Source organism: Moschus berezovskii, chromosome 11 (genome assembly GCF_049115385.1).
Source record: "Moschus berezovskii isolate FMDL1 chromosome 11, NW_MosBer_1.0, whole genome shotgun sequence".
Classification (NCBI taxonomy): domain Eukaryota; kingdom Metazoa; phylum Chordata; class Mammalia; order Artiodactyla; family Moschidae; genus Moschus; species Moschus berezovskii.
Window position 1 is genome coordinate 6584938 of NC_142470.1, and position 20738 is coordinate 6605675.

A 20738-nucleotide genomic window follows, 5' to 3' on the forward strand; every position below is an offset into this window, starting at 1 on the left:
ACTGGCTAATAGTGTGCTGCAGAGCACAGTAAAGCGGAAGCCGAAGCATATGGTCAGGAAGGGAGTTAAGAGGCCGCCGACAAAGAGGAAGAACGTGGCAGCTCAACTCATAACGGAGGGGAGACGAGAAGTTGGTAAATTGGGTTCTAAGTACCTAAAGGTCTTCAGAAACTAAGAAATCTCAGGTAATAAGGAAATCAGTTTGGAAATGTTAATATTGGTACCTGCACTAGGGAAGTGTTTACCGAGGAACAGAGAAGGGAATAAAGGAAGCAGGTCTGAATGACCCACCGTGGCTGCGCGGATACACAGATGAGCGAAGCGTGTTGAAGAAGTGAAATCAGGTTAAGCCTTCAAGTCACAGAGGCAGGAAACCAATAAAGGACGTTGAGATGCAGAGAAACTGACCTGAAACCAGCGACCAGACAGAGGGTAGGACAGACAGACAGCTCCAACCTTTCTTCTTCGTGTTGGCATTTGAATGGTTCTCGGTTTTTTCTTTATCTTAAAAAAAAAACCCACAAGTAGGTTCAGTAAAACAAAGCAAACAGACAAGTTGCCTTGGTTGTGTTGGAACACGGCCCTTCTCCTGTTGTGTTCTTGGCTTGGTATGGTAAGTTTGCCAAGCACACAGGCCAAGCCATCTCTTCATCTGGCAGGAAGTAGTTTTTGCCCTGCATGGACCTCAGATCGCCTTAGAGATTCATGAGATTATATTTATCAAGTCTCCTCCAAAGAATCTAAGGAGCTAATACCAGCATAACAATCGTTGGTATTTGTGGAGGACTTCAGGCTTTTCAGACATTATTGTTTGAACTTTCAAATCGATTACACGGCTTGTCGCTAATAGCCTCTTTCTTGTTTGTGTGTAATTAACCAAAATATGAATTAAAAGAGAGAAGCAAATTTAGGAATTCTATTATTATTTAGGAGAAAAGCAATGCAATAAAACATTGGAAAAGACCCTGATACTGGGAAAGATGGAAGGCAGGAGAGAAAGGGGCGACAGAGGATGAAATAGTTGGATGGCACCACTGACTCCACGGACATTAGTTTGAGCAAACTCCAGGAGATAGTGAAGGACAGGGAAGCCTGGTGTGCTATAGTCCATGGGGTCACAAAGAGTCAGACACAACTGAGCAACTGAAAGACACACACACTCACACACACACTCACCAGGTTCAAAGAGGGCGCCATACTTAGTACTACTTTAAAATATATTCTGAAAAAAACCATAGTGGAGAGTTTTAGAAAGACCCCTATAGATCAGTGGTTCACGTGCCTTCTTAATTCATGAACTCCTTTGATAATTGGATTAAAAAAATTATGGATGTCCTATCCCTGACTCAAAAAATGAAAAATATGATCAGAGATTCCCACAAGGGAACCTAAATCTTGGTGATAAATATGTGAATTGGGCCAAGTGTAGACAATAAAGAATGTTGGTACGTTTCAAACTAAGTAATGCTGCATTAAGGCAAGAGTGGTGGGGTTTGTGAAAATCGAAGTGTAGTTGATGAGTTGGATAGATAGCATCACCGACTCAACACAAATGAATTTGAGCAAACTCCAGGAGATAAGGAAGGACAGAGGAGCGTGGCATGCTGCAGTCCGTGGGGTCGCAAAGAATCGGACATGATTTATTGAATGAACAACAGTAGTTGTTTTATAATATTATGTTAGTTTCAGGTGTTGGCTATATTTCCCTGTGCTATACAGTACATCCTTGTTGCTGATCTATTATAAATATAGTAGTTTGAATTGTTAATCTCATACCTGTAATTTGTCCCTCTCCCATATCTGTCAGTCTGATAATCATTTGTAATATTTTTTTTTTAGATTCCACCTGTAAGTGGAATCTCTTACAGTATTTTGTCTTTCTCTATCTGACTTATTTCACTAAGCATAATAGTCCCTAGGTCCATTCATGTTGCCACAAATGGAAGTATTTCATTCCTTTTTATGGCTGAGTAATATTCCATTCCTGGAGAAGGAACCGGTAACCCACTTCAGTATTCTTGCCTGGAGAATCCCATGGACGGAGAAGCCTGGTAGGCTACAGTCCACGGGGTCGCAAAGAGTCGGACACGACTGAGCGACGGAACGGAACAGAACGGAACGGAATATTCCATTGGTATTCCAAGACATAGCTCAGATGGTAAAGAATCTGCCTGCAATGTAGGAGACCCGGTTTTGATCCCTGGGTCAGAAAGATCCCCTGGAGAAGGAAATGGCAACCCACTCCAGTATGCTAGGCTGGAGAATCCCATGGACAGAGGAGCCTGGTGAGTCACAGTTCATGGGATCGCAAAGAGTTGGACACGACTGAGTGACTAACGTACAATATTCCATTGTGTATGTATATCATATCTTCCTAACCCATTCATCTGTTCATGGGCGCTTGAGTTGCTTCTGTGACTTGACTTGTAAATAGTGCCGCTATGAACATTGGGGTGCACATATCTATTTTCTGGATGTATACTCAGGAGTGGACTTGCTGGATCATATGGTAGTTCTGTTGTTTTTTTTTTAGGAACCTGCATATTGTTTTCCATAGGGGCTGTACCAATTCACAGTGTACAAGGGTTCCCTTTTCTCTACATCCTCACCAGCATTTGTTATTTGTAGATTTTTCCTAATAGCCATTTTGACAGGTATAGGGTGATAGTTCACTGTTGTTTTGATTTGCATTTCTCTAAGGCTTCCCTGGTGGCTCAGAGGTTAAAGCGTCTGCCTCCAATGCGGGAGACCCAGGTTCGATCCCTGGGTTGGGAAGATCCCCTGGAAAAGGAAACGGTAACCCACTCCAGTATTCTTGCCTGGAGAATCCCATGGACGGAGAAGCCTGGTTAGGCTACAGTCCACGGGGTCGCAAAGAGTCGGACACGACTGAGCGACAGAACGGAACGGAATAGTTTGTGATGTTGAGCATCTTTTCATGTGCCTATTGGCCATCTGTGGGTCTTCTTTGGAGAAATGTGTCTTCAGGTCTTCTGCCCTATTTTGGATTGGGTTGTTTAAACAATTTTTTTAAAAAATAGCACCTGGTAAATAGAATACGTTTGAGGAAAATGTGACACCCCTCCCCCCAGTCCCTCCAGTTTGCAGTCCTAGGCTTTTATATATTATGTGTAAACATGGGAAGTTCTCATTTTTTGCCCTAAGGCACGACAGCAAGCTCAAACGCGTCATCAAATGGCAGAGGACAGCAAAGCAGATTACTCGTCAATTCTTCAGAAATTCAACCACGAACAGCATGCGTATTACCACACTCATATTCCCAGTATCTTTCAGGTAAGTGGTTCCACTCTCTCAGATTTGCTTGACTTAGAAACATGTTACTTGGAATCATGATTTCCAAGTATTTATAGCATTCTAAATTTCCTCTAACTCAAATCACTTTAAAAAAACATTCAGATTAAGCACATACTGACATGAAGATGAAACATAACATGAATTTCAAGATTAATCAATAGACTTTGTAAATTTCCTGGGTGTGACCCTGCAACCATTCTTGGTCAGACTTAGAACTGTGATTCTTACCTTAACACTCTTTTTGCTAAAAGGACCATTCTGCTTACGAAAATGCCAAACTTCCCTTTAGGATTCAGGGCAGCATTAGGACAGTTATAGGATTTGAACAGATCACTGTGAACATTGGGGTGCATGTATCTGTTGGAATTAATGTTTTCTTTTCTTTTTTTTCTGGATATATACCCAGGAGTGGATCATATGGTCGTTCTATTTTTATTTTTTTGAGGAACCTGCATGTTGCTTTCAAAGGGCTGCACCAATCTGCATTCCCACCATCAGTGTACAAGGGTTCTCTTTTCTCTGTGTCCTCACCAGCATTTGTTATTTGTAGACTTTTCCTGATAGCCATTTTGACAGGTGTGAAGGGATAGTTCACTATTGTTTTGATAGTCCTATTGTCTTTCCTTTGGATTGTTTTTCTTTGGGTTACTTTAAGTTGTCAAGAATAGTGTGAGAAAGGATACATGATACTGTTCTCCCCCTTTGGGCATTTTTTACAACTTCAAGTTCCACTGTAGAAAAAATAACAAAAATTTGTATCATGGTGTCTACACAGCAAACAAGAACTTCCAGCTTGCCAAGGAGAGGGTGGGACAAACTGAGAGAGTAGCAATGAAGCATACACATTACCATATGTAAAACAGATCGGAAGTGGGGATTTGCTGTGTGAGGCGGGGAGCTCAACGAGGTACTCTATGACAACGTAGAAGGGTGAGATGTGGGGGTTGGGAGGGAGGTTCAAGAAGGAGGAGACATATGAATACTTATGGCTGATTCACACTGTTGTATGGCAGAAATCAGCACAATATTGTAAAGCAACTATCTTCGATTAAAAATAAATTAAAAAGAAACACCTCCAACTTGTAGAAGGAAGGTACACTAGTTAATCTCAGCCTGTGTTGGGTCAAAGCAGTTAACCCGGATGCCGTGCTTTTGGTAAAGGATGAAACAGTGGCTCAAAGATGGAGGAAATATTTGAAATCTAATAACTGAACTGAACTGAACCAAATGGTATTAATAGTAAAACAACCTGCGTTTCAGGTTCTTCCTGAAATTGGAATGGAATTGTGTAAAGTGTACATTTAGACAGCCTCACAATTAGTAAAATATGTGTCCAGCTGGCTAAAGTAGAAGCACAATAAATTTATGGTTTCTTTAAGTCTAACCTTTGTTTATTTGTTTTTGGCCACCTTGAGCGCCATGAAGGAATCTTAGTTCCCTGACCAGGGATCAAACTCGTGCCCTCAGTCGTGGAAGGGCAGTGTTTTAACCATTGGACCGCCAGGGAAGTACCTAACTCAGATAGGCCTATTTCCCTCCTAGAGAATTTTTTAGAGGTAACAATGCTGCCAAAAAACAACTACCTTAAATAATAGTAAACCAAACTAATTTTATGCAAACTCTAACGCTGCAGAAAATACAAGAGATGGAGGAGAGGAGGATAGTGAGAATTGGAGAATCAGTGAAGACATACGCAGAGCTGGACCGGCAGGTGATTCCCATCATTGGGAAATGCTTGGATGGAATCGTAAAGGCAGCCGAGTCAATTGACCCGAAAAATGTAAGTACCATGGTTTGGACTTATAATATATAACTGTGGTTCTGTTATTTCCCTCTCCCTTCCCACAGTGACCATATTTAATCATCTGAGAATAGTTGCTTTCAGTGGTCACAGTACTTTTCAACAATAGCAATACCTTTTCAGAGTTTTTTAAATTCAGCCCTCCATGTTTTGGATTTAGTGTAGTCCTTGGCACATTTGGGACTGTGGATGTTAGTATAAGTTTTGTTGTTACTGTTTAGTCACTAAGTCATGTTTGACTCTTTTGCATCCCCAAGGACTGTAGCCCACCAGGCTCCTTTGTCCATGAGATTTCTCAGGCAAGAATACTGGAATGGGTTGCCATTTTCTTCTCCAGGGGATCTTCCTGACCCAGGGACTGAACCCACGTCTCCTGCTTAGCAGGTAGATTCTTTATCACTGAACCATCAGGGAAGCCTGAGGATAGGTTTAGGTTCATATAACAGTGACAATAGTGTCTTAAGACAGTTTATTTTTCCTCCCATGTGAAGATGTCTGCCAGGCAGAGCATCCAACCATGGTATGGGCAAATGATCCGCAAGTCCTCAGGAATTCAGGCTTCTCCTAGTTTACAACTTGATGATATGACTTTCAAACTCAACATGGCTTCTGTAGCGCCAGCCATCACATCCAAATTCCACAAAGCATTATATAGAGAAGAGTCCACACTATCTATTTAAAGAAGCTTTCTAAAATTGCTCACTGTACTTCTGCCTATGTCTCAGAGATCTCAGAAGTCAAAACTTAGTCCTGGGGCCACTTCCTGCTGTACAGAAGGCTGGAGAATGAAGCCTTTTTGCTGGGTGGCCAAGTGCCCAGCTTAAAATCAGGGTTCTTATTACTCAGAAGGAAGGATAATTGGCTCTTACAAGACAATTGACATCTATGGCACACCTACAAATCCCATGTCAACTAAAATAACTGCGGCAAATTAAAATGTGGGCTCATAGTAGAAAGTTGAAATCTTTCCAAATTGTCTTCTATAATAGTTTTTTCTTTTTTAATCAGATATCACTGAGTTAGAATTTTATTACAAGTCACAGGTCCTTTTGTAATACTTTAACTGTACATCCATCTTGGACATGATGGTTGTCATTTCCTTACACATTGGTCTTCATCACCTGACCCCGAAAAGACCCTGAACTCAAAGTTCCTAGCAGAGGGACACCACAGAGTAGGCAGTCAGTTCCCTCATCTACTCAGCTAACATTTATTCTATCATTATCATCAGGCGTCGTCCAGGTGCTAGGGATGCCGTGGAGGAAAAACAGAAGGGAGCTTACATTCTAGTGGAGGAGAGACTTTGAACAAATATATATATATAAAGGAAAATTATTCAATAAATTCCTATCTTTGAACCACAGTGAACCAAAGAAATCGGAGAAAGGATCTTTTTTTGCCTTGACATTGTGTATGCCAAATTGCTTTAAGACCTTCTGATGAGAATCAGTTTTTATATTACTGTGTTTTTCAAGGGAAGGGCTTCCTAGGTGGCTCAATGGTAAAGAATCTACCTGCCAAGCAGGAGATGTGGGTTCGACCCCTGGATCAGGAAGATCCGTTGGAGAAGGAAATGGTATCCCACTCCAGTATTCTTGCCTGGGAAGTCCCATGGACGGAGGAGCCTGGAGGGCTACAGTCCATGGGGTTGCAAAGAGTTGGACACAACTTAGCAACTAAACAACAACAATTTTTCAAGGAAACTGCATAATAAATGACCCAATTTTTCTGCTTTTTGGCAAAGTTATTCTTAATATTCATTTCTCTAAATGTAGAAAAATAGTTATTAAAATTATCTTGAAATCTCAACTAGATGTATAGCTTTACAAGTTATTCTTTCAAATGATAAAAATATCACTAGACAAAATCTGTTAATATAACTTCCTTAGAATGTCATCTGTGTGAGGGCACCATAGTTCAGTGTGTGGAAAGTATTTACATGGATTGGAACATATTTGTGTGTGATGGGTGTCATTGCAGGATTCACAGCTGGTCGTAGAAGCTTACAAGTCTGGGTTCGAGCCTCCGGGAGACATTGAATTTGAGGATTACACTCAGCCTATGAAACGCACTGTGTCAGATAACAGCCTTTCAAATTCCAGAGGAGAAGGCAAATCAGAGCTCAAATTTGGTGGCAAATCCAAAGGAAAGTTATGGCCGTTCATCAAGAAAAATAAGGTACTGATGACTGGACCCAGTGTGATATGAGTGTCACAAGGTGTGGAGATGTTCACTCTGTCGTTAAGTCTTTAAAGGAACAAAGATTTTTAAGCTTGTAGTTTCAGAATGCAAACAGAAGGCTAGCGTGCTGTTTTCTTTTAAGACACTATCTCTCTTTGGTGGTGGTACCTTGGCCATGGCCATTTGTCTTATTTCAGATGCATTTCTCACCTGCACCGAGTCACCCACACTAACAGACTACTGACCTCTGGCCGTTTCGCATTGCGCCTTTCACCCCTTAGTCTCCTAAATTGCTGGTTCCCTGGGCTCAGAGAAGGGCTGCTGTGCCACATTTCCATAACCATGTATCAGCAAATCTAATGAAATGGTTTCCTTGGATTAATAACTTGGTTTTGAGCTCATGTTAACATATGTATCCATGAACATTTTTTATTTTCTTTCTAGAGTATGATACGTAGGTGCATGACAGCATTAACCTGGCGTAAAGTGTGTGATCGAGGCGACACGAACCGCTTTAACCTTAGAATAATTTAATATTTCATTTTAAGACTGTCTTGCTGTTTTCACAACCTTAGCATTTAAGGACTTTCATTTTCTCCCATCCAGCTGTGTTAGTCTAGGTGGCTTAGGAGTATTTACTCTTCTGGCTTAGACTGGTTTAGAGTAACTAGTTAGAATGGCAGTTTGCATGTGAAAGTCTGCATGAGCTTCTTGTCAGATATTTCTTGCTCTTCTTCTGTTGCTTTACTTACTAAAACTCCCACTTTCACCATATTCTCCATTTAACATGTCCTTCCATGTTTTCTTTTGGACCATGGCCTAAATTTTTAATTGTTTGTGTTTGACTTGCTTTGGATTTCAAATATTATTTGATGCTTATTTTTGTTTTGTGTCTTATCTTCTTGTTTCTGATTTTTTACTCTGTCACCGCTCCATCTCTTACACGTAGCTTATGTCCCTTTTAACATCCCCCCATCAGCCTCCCCCACCTCCCCCTGCCTCTGCCTCACCCTCTGCTGTTCCCAACGGCCCCCAGTCTCCCAAGCAGCAAAAGGAACCCCTCTCCCATCGCTTCAACGAGTTCATGACCTCCAAACCCAAAATCCACTGCTTCAGGAGTCTAAAGCGTGGGGTAAGTTCTCCTCTCAAGTCCTGTCTGTCTGGTGCGCTTTGGTTGCATGTTTTGTTATGCATAACTTAATTTTGTTTGTGAATGACTCCATTGTGTTTTCCCATAACATAAAACAATAAGAACCTATGATTCATTATAGCCGGAAAGAAGAAGAGCCTCAGAGAGAGCAAAAAAAAAAAAAAGAAAGGAAGCAGGATGGATGGAAGGAGAGAGAGGGGAAGCCAGCCAGCCAGAGTTCTTTTTTGTCTGTAATCCATCTTGGTGGGACCTTGCTTCATTTCCTTTCTGAAATATCTAAGTCATTACTATTTTACCTTGATCTTACCAAAAAAAGGAAACTCAGATTCGGTTTCTAAAGCTAGCGACATTTGAAGAGTTGGAAATCACTGCATAGTCAGAAAACATTTGCTTAATAATTACTGAAACAGTGTATAGACAGGGTATTTCTCTCTGAGCTATGCCTCCAGGTCTTTGGGGAAATGGTATGGATTACAGGGGTTTCTTTAGCTGTTTTGGTGAATTTACAAGATGTTGATCAAATACCTGGTAACAGGTCTGACTGCATAAGAGCTAGTGCAGTATGTATCTTGAAAGGGTGAAATAACAGCAGCTGACGTTTATCATAGCTTGTCATTTGCCAGGCTCTGTTCTGTGTGCTCATTTAATTCTGTCAACCACCCTATGAACCTAGGTACTAAGGTTTCTTTATTTTACTGATAAGCAAACTGGTACCTACAAAGATGAAGCTAGGAAGATAGACAGCCAGGATTTAAAGCCAGAGAACCTGTTTATGATCTGAGAGTCTATGTGTTCACACTCAAGAAGAACCTGTTTTATTCTGATTGACTCAGTTTTGCCATCCTAATTGAGATCGCATGTGCTTAAGTCACTGGGTTTTATGAAATTGATGAGCAGTCCAAAGCAGATACCAGTTTAGTTTTCTAGAAAAAAATTGGAACAATGTCATTCCTTTGTAGCCTCCTGAATAAACCTAAATGGTCAGTCTAAGCCATCCCAAAATATTCTTTATAATGAATAATCGGTAAACAAATATTAAATACCTATGTGGTAAGATTTTCTTTTATTCTGTTCTGTGAGAGTTGCAATATGGTTGTGGTGGAGATATGTTCCTTGTAACAAATTTTTACTTTCCTTTCCTCTGTGCATAAAAGATGTTTTTAAAAAATAGCTACATTGTTACCTTTTAAAATAAGGGGCAAAACCCTCATTTTTTTTATATGCTGATTCCTTTGGTAACGGAATCTGAAAGTTTTCTGCGAAGAGTATAGTTGCTGGAATTATCCTGTTTTAAGGTTACCCAGCATATCAGGGTAAGAATTCGAATTTAATTTCCTAAAGATTTCAAGAGCGCCTTTGTTAGAAGGCAGAATATAGCTTCAGTAGTGGATATAGCTCATGTTGAACTCTATAATTAGATCTCCATTATGCTGGCTTTTAGAATTAATTCCCCATCCATCTCTGCTCCTTGTTCATGGAAGAATCTCCAACAGATGACTGTAGGTCGCTATACTCGACTATCAACTAGGAAGTTTTACATTAACTGTAAAACAGTTACCCCACCTCTGCTGCTTCCAAAACCTTTACAGAGCACTCATTTATTATATTTATAAAAATATGTCTGCATTGTCCTTTGGAATCTCATAATGAAAAATGTCGATTATTCATGGTTGTTCACTGTTTGTATATGTATCTATTCCATTCTTCTGTCAACATCACGATCTTCATGGCAAATGGTTTCTGAAGCATGTTTCATGGTGTTCTCTGAATGTTTAGGAAGAGACCAAGAATGTCAGTAATCAATAAGCATAAGAAAAGATGGCTAGGAAAAAAATAAACACTTGAAAACAAAAACAGTGAAATGACAAATGGGTTATTTTGATTAATTAAAGGAATGCCCTTCTCTTTAAAAAAAACAAACATAATTAGCAAAATAAATTTTATTTCTTACATCTCAAATCTGTGCTCAGCAAACCTCTATCTTTAAAAGAAATTTCCTAAATGGTGAGTGTGGTTTTGAGAATAAACACACACACAAAGCATCAATAAATAAATATAAACATATTTTTGCTTCTCTCATTTTTAGCTGATCTGTTTTTAGGGTCAGATTTGATGTGCTTTTCTTCAGGAAATAGTGCGAAAAAAGAAAAGGAAATGCATCATAGAAGTAAGATAAGGAAGTTTAAAAAAAAAATCTGAAGTTTGGGGAAATAAATTTGATTTTAAAGCAATTTCAAAACAGAAGGTATGTGGTTTACAGGATCCCTCACTAAAATGGTACAGTCCTCGCTACTATTTGATTTATTCCACTTTTTAAGATTATTGCGCCAAAGTCAGGAAAAGGCCTCTAGGAGAATAACAAATCTGTGATTTTAATGTGTCTTTTATCGTGCTATGCAACTTTCTGATCTAGATTTTAATCGTTTGTTTCTGATTATCAGAATGTGTAAATGCAATGCAAATATTTCGTCACATAACTGATTTTGTTTCTGAATAAGTAGGATAAAATATTTTTCGTTGTAAATCATTCACATTTGTAAGAAAATGTCTCATTGAACATCTTTAAAGACTGGCATGCCACCATTATTAACCACTATTTCATCTTTATGTAAGTCAAAGAAAAATGAAGCGAGATTGTGTGTTCTCAATTTGCGAACTACAAAGTGTGACTTTACTGTCTTAAGATTTTCTTATCTGAGTAAGGGCCTTCTAAATCTAAAATATGGACCTATCTCCCCAGTCCCCACACTTTAGAGTCCATTGTTGATGGAAAAATACCATCAACATTGATCAAAAGATTTTGAAACTCCCTACCAATTGTTTGTCAGATGTTACAATCTTCTGGTTAATTTCATTTGATTTACTTTGTTCTCTTGCTGATTATTGGCAGACTCAGGCTCTCTGTTTTCACAAAGAACTCATGAAGAGGACGATAGGGAAACCCACGTATGCTTTTGAAGCTAGGGACTATGTTGTAAGTTTACCTGTGGCGGCCAGGTCATGCGGTCACGGCACAGGCACTAACCCCTGTGACAGCGCCAAGACTGGGGACCCGGGTGCTCTCTGACCCAGACAGCGGGAGAAGCCTCCATGTACCACCCAACCACAGGCTTCTTCATCCCGGAAAGTTGCATGGAAAAAGGAGCCAAACTTTCCAATAACAAGCTTCCTAAAAACGTCAGTGAGCCGAGCTTGTGTTTCTCCCCTTGGCGTGGATTGGGACTGCTGTCTGAGCTGCTGTCACTGAGTATGATTTTACGGCAGAACCTCACCCCTAAAATGCCGCTGGTCACGGGAGAACAGCACTCTCGCAGACGGCCACGTGTGGCTCCCTTACCCATATGTGCATCTGCAACAGATAGGTCCATAAAGGACAACCAAAAAAAAAAAAAAATCAGCGAAGCCTGAGCAAGGTCACAGAGCAGTGAAATGACCTTCCGTGGACCTTAGACCACAGCACTTAATATGTTCATGTTCACTGTCCCCTTTCTCTGTACTTGAGGTTAGTACCTGTGACGGCCCAATAACACATGGATCCGCCAGCTCTGTGTGCCCTCATGTGTTATTGACACTCGTGGCTCCCCAGGCTCCATAACCGTTGCCTGAAACTGACAGCTTTTTAGTACTTCAGGAGTTGCACAGCGCACTTAATGCAGCCTTTCAAAGTATTCTCTTGGCAGGTGATTCAGCTTCTAATTTAAAAGGATCTAACTGGCTGGCTTGCAACTTAAGATGGAAAACCAGTTTACAGTCGTTAAAAAGATTATACTGTAGACTGTGATGGCACGTCTTGTAGATTATCCATCACCTGTCCACTTCAGAAAATTGGATTTGAGAATTCAGTATTGCCTATTTCTATTGGGGTCTGTTCTCAATCCTAATGACTTATTTTTATTATGAAGTGGTAATAGTCCTGTGCTATTAGTCTTGATGTTAAAATTCTGTTTTTTGAATGGCTAAGAAAAAAATACATTACTTTAAAAATAAATAAATTTTAAAATATATATATATATATATTACTTTAAGCCATGGAAGGAGCCAAATAGACAGCAGGTAGAGTGCCAAGTTCAAATTAGCACCATTTACGTGGTAACGGGCGAGGAAACGTTTGTATACGGTCATCTAGTTTGCAAGGAAGATATTTGCAAAGTTTTCTGCTGTGCACCAAAAGCGTTGTCTGTAAAAGACTCAAATCGTGATAAACAGATCTGTGCTAAAATTTACAGGAGGGGCTCAAGGCATTATGTAGGTTGCCTACCTGAGAACGATCACAAATATGATGGTCTGTACCTTTTCTTCCCAAAATTTTGTCTTGCTATGCCTTTCCTTAAAAGTATTTTTCCCCCAGAGGGAAAATTTCTTTAAAAGCTTAATGTCTATTCACAATGAAGTACCCACTTTGAGTTAATCTGAATAATAAGATTTTAAAAACCTAGTTAAGAAATTTTTAACACCGTCTTCCCTCCCAATTTAAAACCAAAGGGCCCTGGGGACTTCCTGGTGGTCCAGTGGCTAAGGTTCTGCATTCCCAATGCAGGGGGCCAAGGTTCGATCCCTGGTCTGGGAACTAGACCCCACATGGGGCAACTAAGAGTTTGCTTGCCGAAACTAGAGATCCCACGTGCCACAGCTAAGCCTGGGTGCAGCCAAATAAATAAATACCCAAGTAAGTAAATAAATTCAAGGGGCACTTTCTCTGCTACTCTATCGCCAGTGTATTTTTGGATCCTCCTACCGATTGCCTGAACTTTTAGGGTTACAACAGCTAAGTAAATACGCACCAAACTCTCCAAATACTGCTTTATTGCCAAAAGGCATGTCTCACCTGTCACTGAAGAACCAATGTTTCTTTTCCTAATTTTGAGATGGCTTTTAATCTGGTTTTGGATCCAGTAATTGGTATAGTTTTGCCAACCTCCAGGCCTAGCAGAATTGCAAGCTGCTGTGTCCTGGTAATTAACAGGAAATCCGCAGTGGAGCGAAGTATGCCTCAGTAGTTAAGACAGTTGGCTATCTGTTTCCTAAAGGTCACTTGCAAGAGCAGCAACTTCTGTTAACTCCCCAGGTGCTAGGGAACCTCTGTGGGTGGGGCTCCCAGTTTGATAGAAAGCCCCAGAAGACACCTTCTGTGTAGCAGGAAGTGCCTGCAGTATATAGGTGGGACAGCATCCATCTCTAACTTGGTGCTGAAAGGCTTCCTGGTTCCTGCAGGTCGGGTCTCAGAGCATCTTCCAGTCCTTGGTTCCCATTTACTGATTTGAGACTCTGCCTTAGTACCTTTAGGAAATGCCAGTGTTCAGATGTACTAGAGCCCCTTAAGATAAAAATATTACTGATATGTTGTGGAATTCGTTGCTTTCCCAACTCTTTTAGTCTGTGTGAAACTTTCCATGGAAAATTTGGTGAAGAAAAGTTTCTGTGATCATTTCCATCTTTTATAATTATGCTATGTCACCAACTACAAACTCATATTAATTTATACTCAGGCTGACATGATCCATCCAGAACAGTGAGCAGAAGCTCTCCTTTCCTATCTTGATACTTTGCTCCGGCAACATGGCAGCTAAAGAAAGGTTTGGGTAGACTGGCCCCTCTTGGGAATTTCGGCACAGATCCGCTGCAAGTCATGTTCCCAGAGCGCCAGGTTGAATGTACGTGTTATGTTAATTCAGTAGAACAGACCAAGTTCCTCTTCTTCTGATGTGTTGTTGTTTTTTTTCTCTCTCTCTCTCTTTTTTTCCCTGTTACCCCTTCGATTTTTACACGAAGCTTTCCCTCAAGCTGGTAAGCACAATTACTCCATGCATGTCCTGAATCTAATCAGGTCTTTCAGTGTACATTTTGTGGGTGCTGTGCCATGTGCAACCTATCTTCAGGGTTAACTATTGATGTGTGTTTCCCTTGTGTGTGCCTTTACTGGTGTTTCCTTATTAGACTTCTGGAAGACGAAGGTCCAGCGTCTAACAGAGGTGATCATAATCTTTCCCTATTAAGAAAATTAACGCTTAACTCATGATTTGGTTTTCTTTACCACTGGAGTCTTAAGAGGATGACAGATGTTGATAAGCTTTATTTAAATATGAACATAAATATAAATACTAAATATGAGGAAGTTTATGTATCGAATCATTCTAAATGAAAGCAAATTTAATAGTTGAAAGTTGCTCCTCTCCAGGAGCCACAGAAGCAGATAAAAATCACTGGGGACCTGAGGGAGGCTTGCAGGAATGATGCTGGGCTCAGACTCAGGTCTAAGGCACCTTCGAGAACTGAAGGTCGGAAAACTTTTAAGTTGCTCCGTAAATACATTGGTGCCTTGTGCATAGCTGATTCAAAAAATCAAAGACAATTTTATGGACAATGAAAAGAGCCTCCTAAGCCTTACTAAAATGATTTCTCTAGTGTTCAGTGTTGTTTCTGTGTTTAATTTCATAGCCCTAGTAAATAGTCAAACTAATCATTAAATCTATTAAAAGAAACTCTTAACCACATAACCCATACTGTTCTTCAGATATGTGTAAGTTATATAGTAATCTCAAACACCACAGCTGAGAATATCCTGAAATCACAGACAGTGATGAACTTGACAGTTCAACCAGGAATAACGTCAGCATGTCCTGCACTGTTATTGAGGATGGAGGACAGTATTTTATGGTTTTCTTTGAATTCATGTACTTTTACATGTGTTTGAGTCTATATCAAAAAGTATATACATAATTTTTTCAACCTGACCCGGTGTTTGACAACTGATACAGCCCTAAAGAGAAAGAATTTTTTATTAAGTGAAACGTTTCTTAGAGGGTAAAATAAAATCCTAAGAAGAGCTCTCAATTAAGGTGTCTACAAGAAGGAAAGATCCAGATGTTTAAATGAACATCAGTATGAATTTGGGAGAAAGTGGATCAATTAACTGGGAATCTGTCAGATGCCAGGGCTTCTTTTTTGCCCTTTATTTGTTCTTTTGCTGAGGTGCTGGCGGCAAAAGATAATATTATCAGACAGTCTTTCTGTTTGAGATATTGTTGCCTGATGCCCTCACTTTGAAGCTAATAATGAAGTTACACAAAGATGGGGTGGGTGTAAAAATTATAAATCTCAAGAAGCAGCTCATGTCAAGGGAGCAAGTGTTTGATTCCAGTAGCGGATAAAACAAGATCTCCTTAGAGTCACAGCCTTTCAAAATATACATACGTGCCGACAGCCTCTCTTCCAAACCCTGATGGGGCCAATCTCTTTCAGACACCTCCAAAGAGTTCAGAAAATCTTCTCCAACTCGAAGGCAGAAATAAAAATTCCTTTGTGGCAAAATAAATCATATGTTAGAGTATTGTTTGAAAGAATTCAAGCTTCAAAAGGTGAATAGGACAAAATGAACCTTTGAAGGTACCGTCCAGAGACCTGAGTTTCTTTGGATCTAGAAGAAGTGTTGATCTGAATCTCCCATGTAACTAAAATTTTTAAATTTAGTTCCACAATTGCACTGGGCACATTTCAAGGGCTCAGCAGCCATGTGCAGCTACCAGGTCGGACAGTGCGGACGTGTGAAAGCATTTCCATCATTGTAGAAAGATCTTTGGGTCTCACAGCACATAGTGAGGCTCAGAGTATCTGAATGAAGGAACATCGACCAATTACTAGGCTTCCTGCCTTCTGAAGCAGGGCGTCTTCCACTGTTTTGTCACATTCTAGCATAATCCCAGGGACGGGGGAGCCTGGTGGGCTTCCGTCTATGGGGTCACACAGAGTCGGACACGACTGAAGTGACTTAGCAGCAGCAGCAGCAGCAGCATTAAAAAAAAAAAATGAAAATAACATCTCCAGTTCCAGAAAACATGCTGATTTGAGTCAGTTCAGCATGAGAACAAACTGTTGAGATCTCGGGCTCGGTGACTGTGTTGAGAAAATTGGAAAGCAATTGAGGTTTCAGGCATTATATGGAAAAGGGAAAACAAGTCTGCTTTATTATTATATTGAAGATTAGTTGGCTTCATCTTAGCTTAGAAACAAGTTGAACTTTCTTGGGTTGGCATTAGGGAATAATCACTTCTATTTTGCTTTCACTCAGATCTCGTCCCACTCAAACACACACATGCACACGCGCACACACACACAGTCTTTGAGAATATTAGCTGAAAGGTCTTTGATGGCCTTAGTGGTGAACTATTTGCTGAATCACAAACTTCCAACCCAGCAGCCTGGCATTTTCTAATAAGCAGCCTAGGAACTTCAGTCACAAGCCCCCGTGTAAGCTGCTTGGCAAACTCAAGCTGACTTTGCAATTACATTATCCAGGTCCCTTCTTTTCCATCCACTCCCAAGCAAGTCTGTCTTGCCTTTTTTTTTTTTTTTTAAGGGATTCTAAAGCAAAATCTCGTTTCAAATTCCCTGGCTTATCCCTGGCTATTGAGCAAATTTCTCTTTCTTTATGGAAATAGCCTCATTTAAGGAAATGACGCGTAAGCGTGGGTAAAAGTCTGGCAACTCACGGTTGATATTTTCTACTTATAACACATGCACAGAGGAAAGAGAGCAGTTGTTTTTGAAAAAGAATCAAGATATCAAAGTATACTTCTTCCAAGGCTTCCCTGGCAGTCCAGTGGTTAAGACTCTGCCTTCCAATGCAGGGGCCGTGGGTGCAATCCCTGATCAGGGAACTAAGATCCCACATGCCATGTAGTGCAGCAAAAAAAACAAGGTGTACTTCTTCTGATGAGTTAGAAACAGCTGAGGTTGATTTCAGACATTATGGAAAAGTTGGTTTTGAAACCGGGGGAGTGGGGGCGGGGGTGATTCTCTGCTAATTCTCTCAGATGATCCTAAAGGTGACAAAAAAGAAGTGACAGGACTTTTAGAGGAAGCAGAGGCAAGGAGAGTGGATGGGAGCTGGGGGAGGGTTTTTTCCTTTAATGGCCCTTTCACCCACATCTGTCACTTCACAGGGATGGAAACTTTTGGCCTCAGCCTGTATGCAGAGACGGGAAGGAATACTCAGATGGGGTCGGGGTGGGGGTGGGGTGGGGAACTGTGCCATCGACATGAAGCAGTTGATGCGGGCACTTACCAGTCTTTTTATAGGAAGGAAACTTAAGCCTAAAGCTTCAGTGTTGCCACCGAGTCTGACAGCGAGGTGCAGACTCGGTCTCCAGGCTTCCTCCTCACTGACTCTTGCTGGGGTCAGAAGTATCTCTTCCTGTCTCAGGGCTCCCTTCCTGGTCGGAGGCAGCGGGGCCGGCATGGAAAACGGTTTGGTTTGCGGGGCCTTTTTCAGTTTGCATGCACTGATGTTTGCATCTCAGCTGGGTGTCATGGGAAAGAGCTTAATTTATTTCATGAAAACACACGCAGACATCTGCATCGCCCTGGTGTCTGGGGAATCTCCCTGCAGGCTTCTCTTGGTGTCTTTTTTTCAAGGAGGCTTTCTGGCTCATTTTTGTTTGTATCTGCAGGGCGCGACACCAGAAGATTTCAGCAACCTCCCACCCGAACAGAGAAGGAAAAAGCTCCAACAGAAAGTCGATGAATTAAATAAAGAAATCCAAAAGGAGATGGATCAAAGGTAGAGTGGATTGATATGACTTGTTAAGAAATTCTAGTTCAGTTTGGAAAGATGCTGCTGCTGCTGCTGCTAAGTCATTTCCGTCGTGTCCGACTCTGTGTGACCCCATAGACGAAAGCCCACCAGGCTCCTCCGTCCCTGGGATTCTCCAGGCAAGAACACTGGAGTGGGTTGCTATTTCCTTCTCCAATGTGTGAAAGTGAAGAGTGAAAGTGAAGTCGCTCAGTCGTGTCCGACCCTTAGCGACCCCACGGACTGCAGCATGAGAGGCCCTAATTTGGACTTTAGTTTAGGTGGTTGTTTTAGCCATGCGTTTGGTCATAGCCAGTCTACTGGATTGCTTTATTAAAGACAGAGAGGATTCCTGGGGACTTTGCTGGCCGTCCAATGGCTAAGACTCTGTGCTTCCAATGCAGGGGGCACAGGTTCAACCCCTGGTGGGGAAACTAAGATCACATATTCCCACATGACACACATCGTGGCCAAAATAATAATAATGATTATAAAAATAAATAAATAAAGGGAGGATTCTTTTAACAAATAGGTATTATTCTAAGTTTGGGGAACAAAATGCATTTTGGTTATCTCTTTTTTTTTTGATGTGCTCACTTACTTTAGTAACACTACATTTCCCATGTTGCCACCATGGAATGTAAAATCAGGTTAGATCAGAGAATTTCACAAGTACAACACAACATTCTGTGATGTACCAAAGTCTGTATGATGTCTGAGCAAGCCAACTTATTCATAAGTCACCTTCCATTATAGGCAATTTATTTAGTTTAACAGTTATGATTTTTATAGAGTCATTAGCACTTAAAATATACATTTCTGTTTCTGCTGTTGCCGACATTCTACAGTCCCTGGGGTCGCAAGGAGTCAGATACGACTTAGCAACTAAGCAACATCAACTTAGTGTTGTGTAATAACCAGTAAGGAAAAAGAGTCTGAAAAAAAAGTTAGACGTGTATGTATCACTGAATCACTTTGCCGTATACCTGAAACTAACACAGCGTTGTTCCTCAGCTATGCTTAATTTAAGAAGAGAAAAACCGCTTTATTGTCCCTCACTTTCTATATTCTTACTGAGGGAATTAAGTGAACTTAAAGGATGACTTAAGGGACTTCCCTGGTAGTCCAGTGGTTAAGACTCCACACTTACAATACAGGGGCCATGGGTTCAATCCCTGGTCAGGGAACTAAGATTCTTCATGTTGTGTGGCATGAAGTAGGCCGCATGGTTCAGTTCAGTTCAGTTCAGTCGCTCAGTCGTGTCCGACTCTTTGCAACCCCATGAATCACAGCATGCCAGGCCTCCCTGCCCATCACTGCATGGTAGTCCTACATAAATTCAGTGATATTGAGTGAGTGAGTGAAAGTCGCTCAGTCGTGTTCAACTTTTTGTGACCCCATGGACTATGCGGCCCATGGAATTCTCCAGGCCAGAATACTGGAGTGGGTAACCTTTCCTTTCTCCAGGGGATGTTCCCAACCCAGGGATCAAACCCAGGTCTCCCACATTGCAGGCAGATTCTTTACCAGCTGAGCCATCAGGGAAGCCCAAGAATACTGGAGTGGGTAGCCTATCCCTTCTCCAGCGGATCTTCCTGACCCAGGAATCGAATCAGAGTCTCCTGCATTGCATGCAGATTCTTTACCAGCTGTGCTACCAGGGAAGCCCAGTGATATTGAAGCTGAGGTTAAAATTTAGTTATTCAAAAAATAAACAAAGTTGGCAAGGCAGTCAGTTTAAATACATGCAAATAAAACGTGGTTTTTATATATATTTTTTAATCCCTGGGAGAGCAGCTCCTGAAAAATATATCACTTTATAAACATTGTTTCAGTATGTTAAAAAGAAGAACACATAATATGAACTATGTTCTAGGTTTGAGTTAAAAATATACTTTGTGAAATAAAAATTTTGTCTTTGTAATTTTTATAACATCTGGGACAGATATAAAAGGGTTTATAAATCCATTGTAAACCCCCTGCTGTTTACTAAGCGAGCAGATATATTTTGCCCTGGAGTAGCAAGTTATGACTCAGATATCTGAAATGCCATTTTATAAGTGACTGACTGACCTTCCCTAATTGTTTGATTTTGTGGAGAAAAGTTTCTGTCACTTGGGTTGTGACCATGGTACGACCTTTGAACCCCCAGAACAGTGCTTGCTAGTAATAAGGCAAATCACCTTCACCATTCACATCACCTCTGTTTATTGAGCATTTACTGTGTATAAGGGAATATTCTAGGCCTTGAGGATAAAGAATGAACAAAACATCAAAAACATCTGTTCTCATGCAACTTAGTTTTATGCAGGACAAACAGAAAATGAAAGGCTTTGAGCAGAGGTGACATGACCTGGAAAAGGTTGGATTTTTGGTTTGTTTTTGTTAAAATAATCCAAAAAGGCAAGATAGGAGAGAAAAAAATATATAAAATAGGCAAGACAAATCAAAAGCACAAATTAGAGTGGAAGATTTAAAATACCAAGCACACTAGACACCCCAGTTCCAATCTGGTTCCACCTGTTCCGTTTGCAAACCTTGGACAAGATTCTTAACCTCTTGGTCGCTCGGTTTCCTTACCATGAAAAGGGAGTTAACATGCCCATGTGAGAAGTGTATCTCAAGGGCTGAGGACAGTGCCTGGCATATTGTGTTTGTAAAATAAAATGAATCAGTATGTTAAATGTGAACAGACTACATGTTCCAATTAAAAGAGATTTTCA

The 20738-nt window shown here is 40.7% G+C and overlaps 1 protein-coding gene across 15 annotated transcripts in view; it reads left to right on the forward strand.

Annotated features, from left to right (window-relative positions):
- The window catches only part of FNBP1 (formin binding protein 1), a 140482-nt gene that overhangs the window by 104624 nt on the left and 15120 nt on the right, over positions 1 to 20738 (forward strand). For 3 of the 15 annotated variants that reach the window (XM_055400963.2, XM_055400965.2, XM_055400964.2), the window contains exons 7-13: positions 3166 to 3294; positions 4949 to 5095; positions 7097 to 7294; positions 8247 to 8429; positions 11338 to 11421; positions 14217 to 14231; positions 17894 to 18003. In XM_055400963.2, the coding sequence (XP_055256938.1) occupies positions 3166 to 3294; positions 4949 to 5095; positions 7097 to 7294; positions 8247 to 8429; positions 11338 to 11421; positions 14217 to 14231; positions 17894 to 18003 (866 nt within the window). The remainder of the gene's footprint in view (positions 1 to 3165; positions 3295 to 4948; positions 5096 to 7096; positions 7295 to 8246; positions 8430 to 11337; positions 11422 to 14216; positions 14232 to 17893; positions 18004 to 20738) is intronic. The other 12 variants (XM_055400967.2, XM_055400968.2, XM_055400969.2 and 9 more) reach the window with 7 other exon arrangements.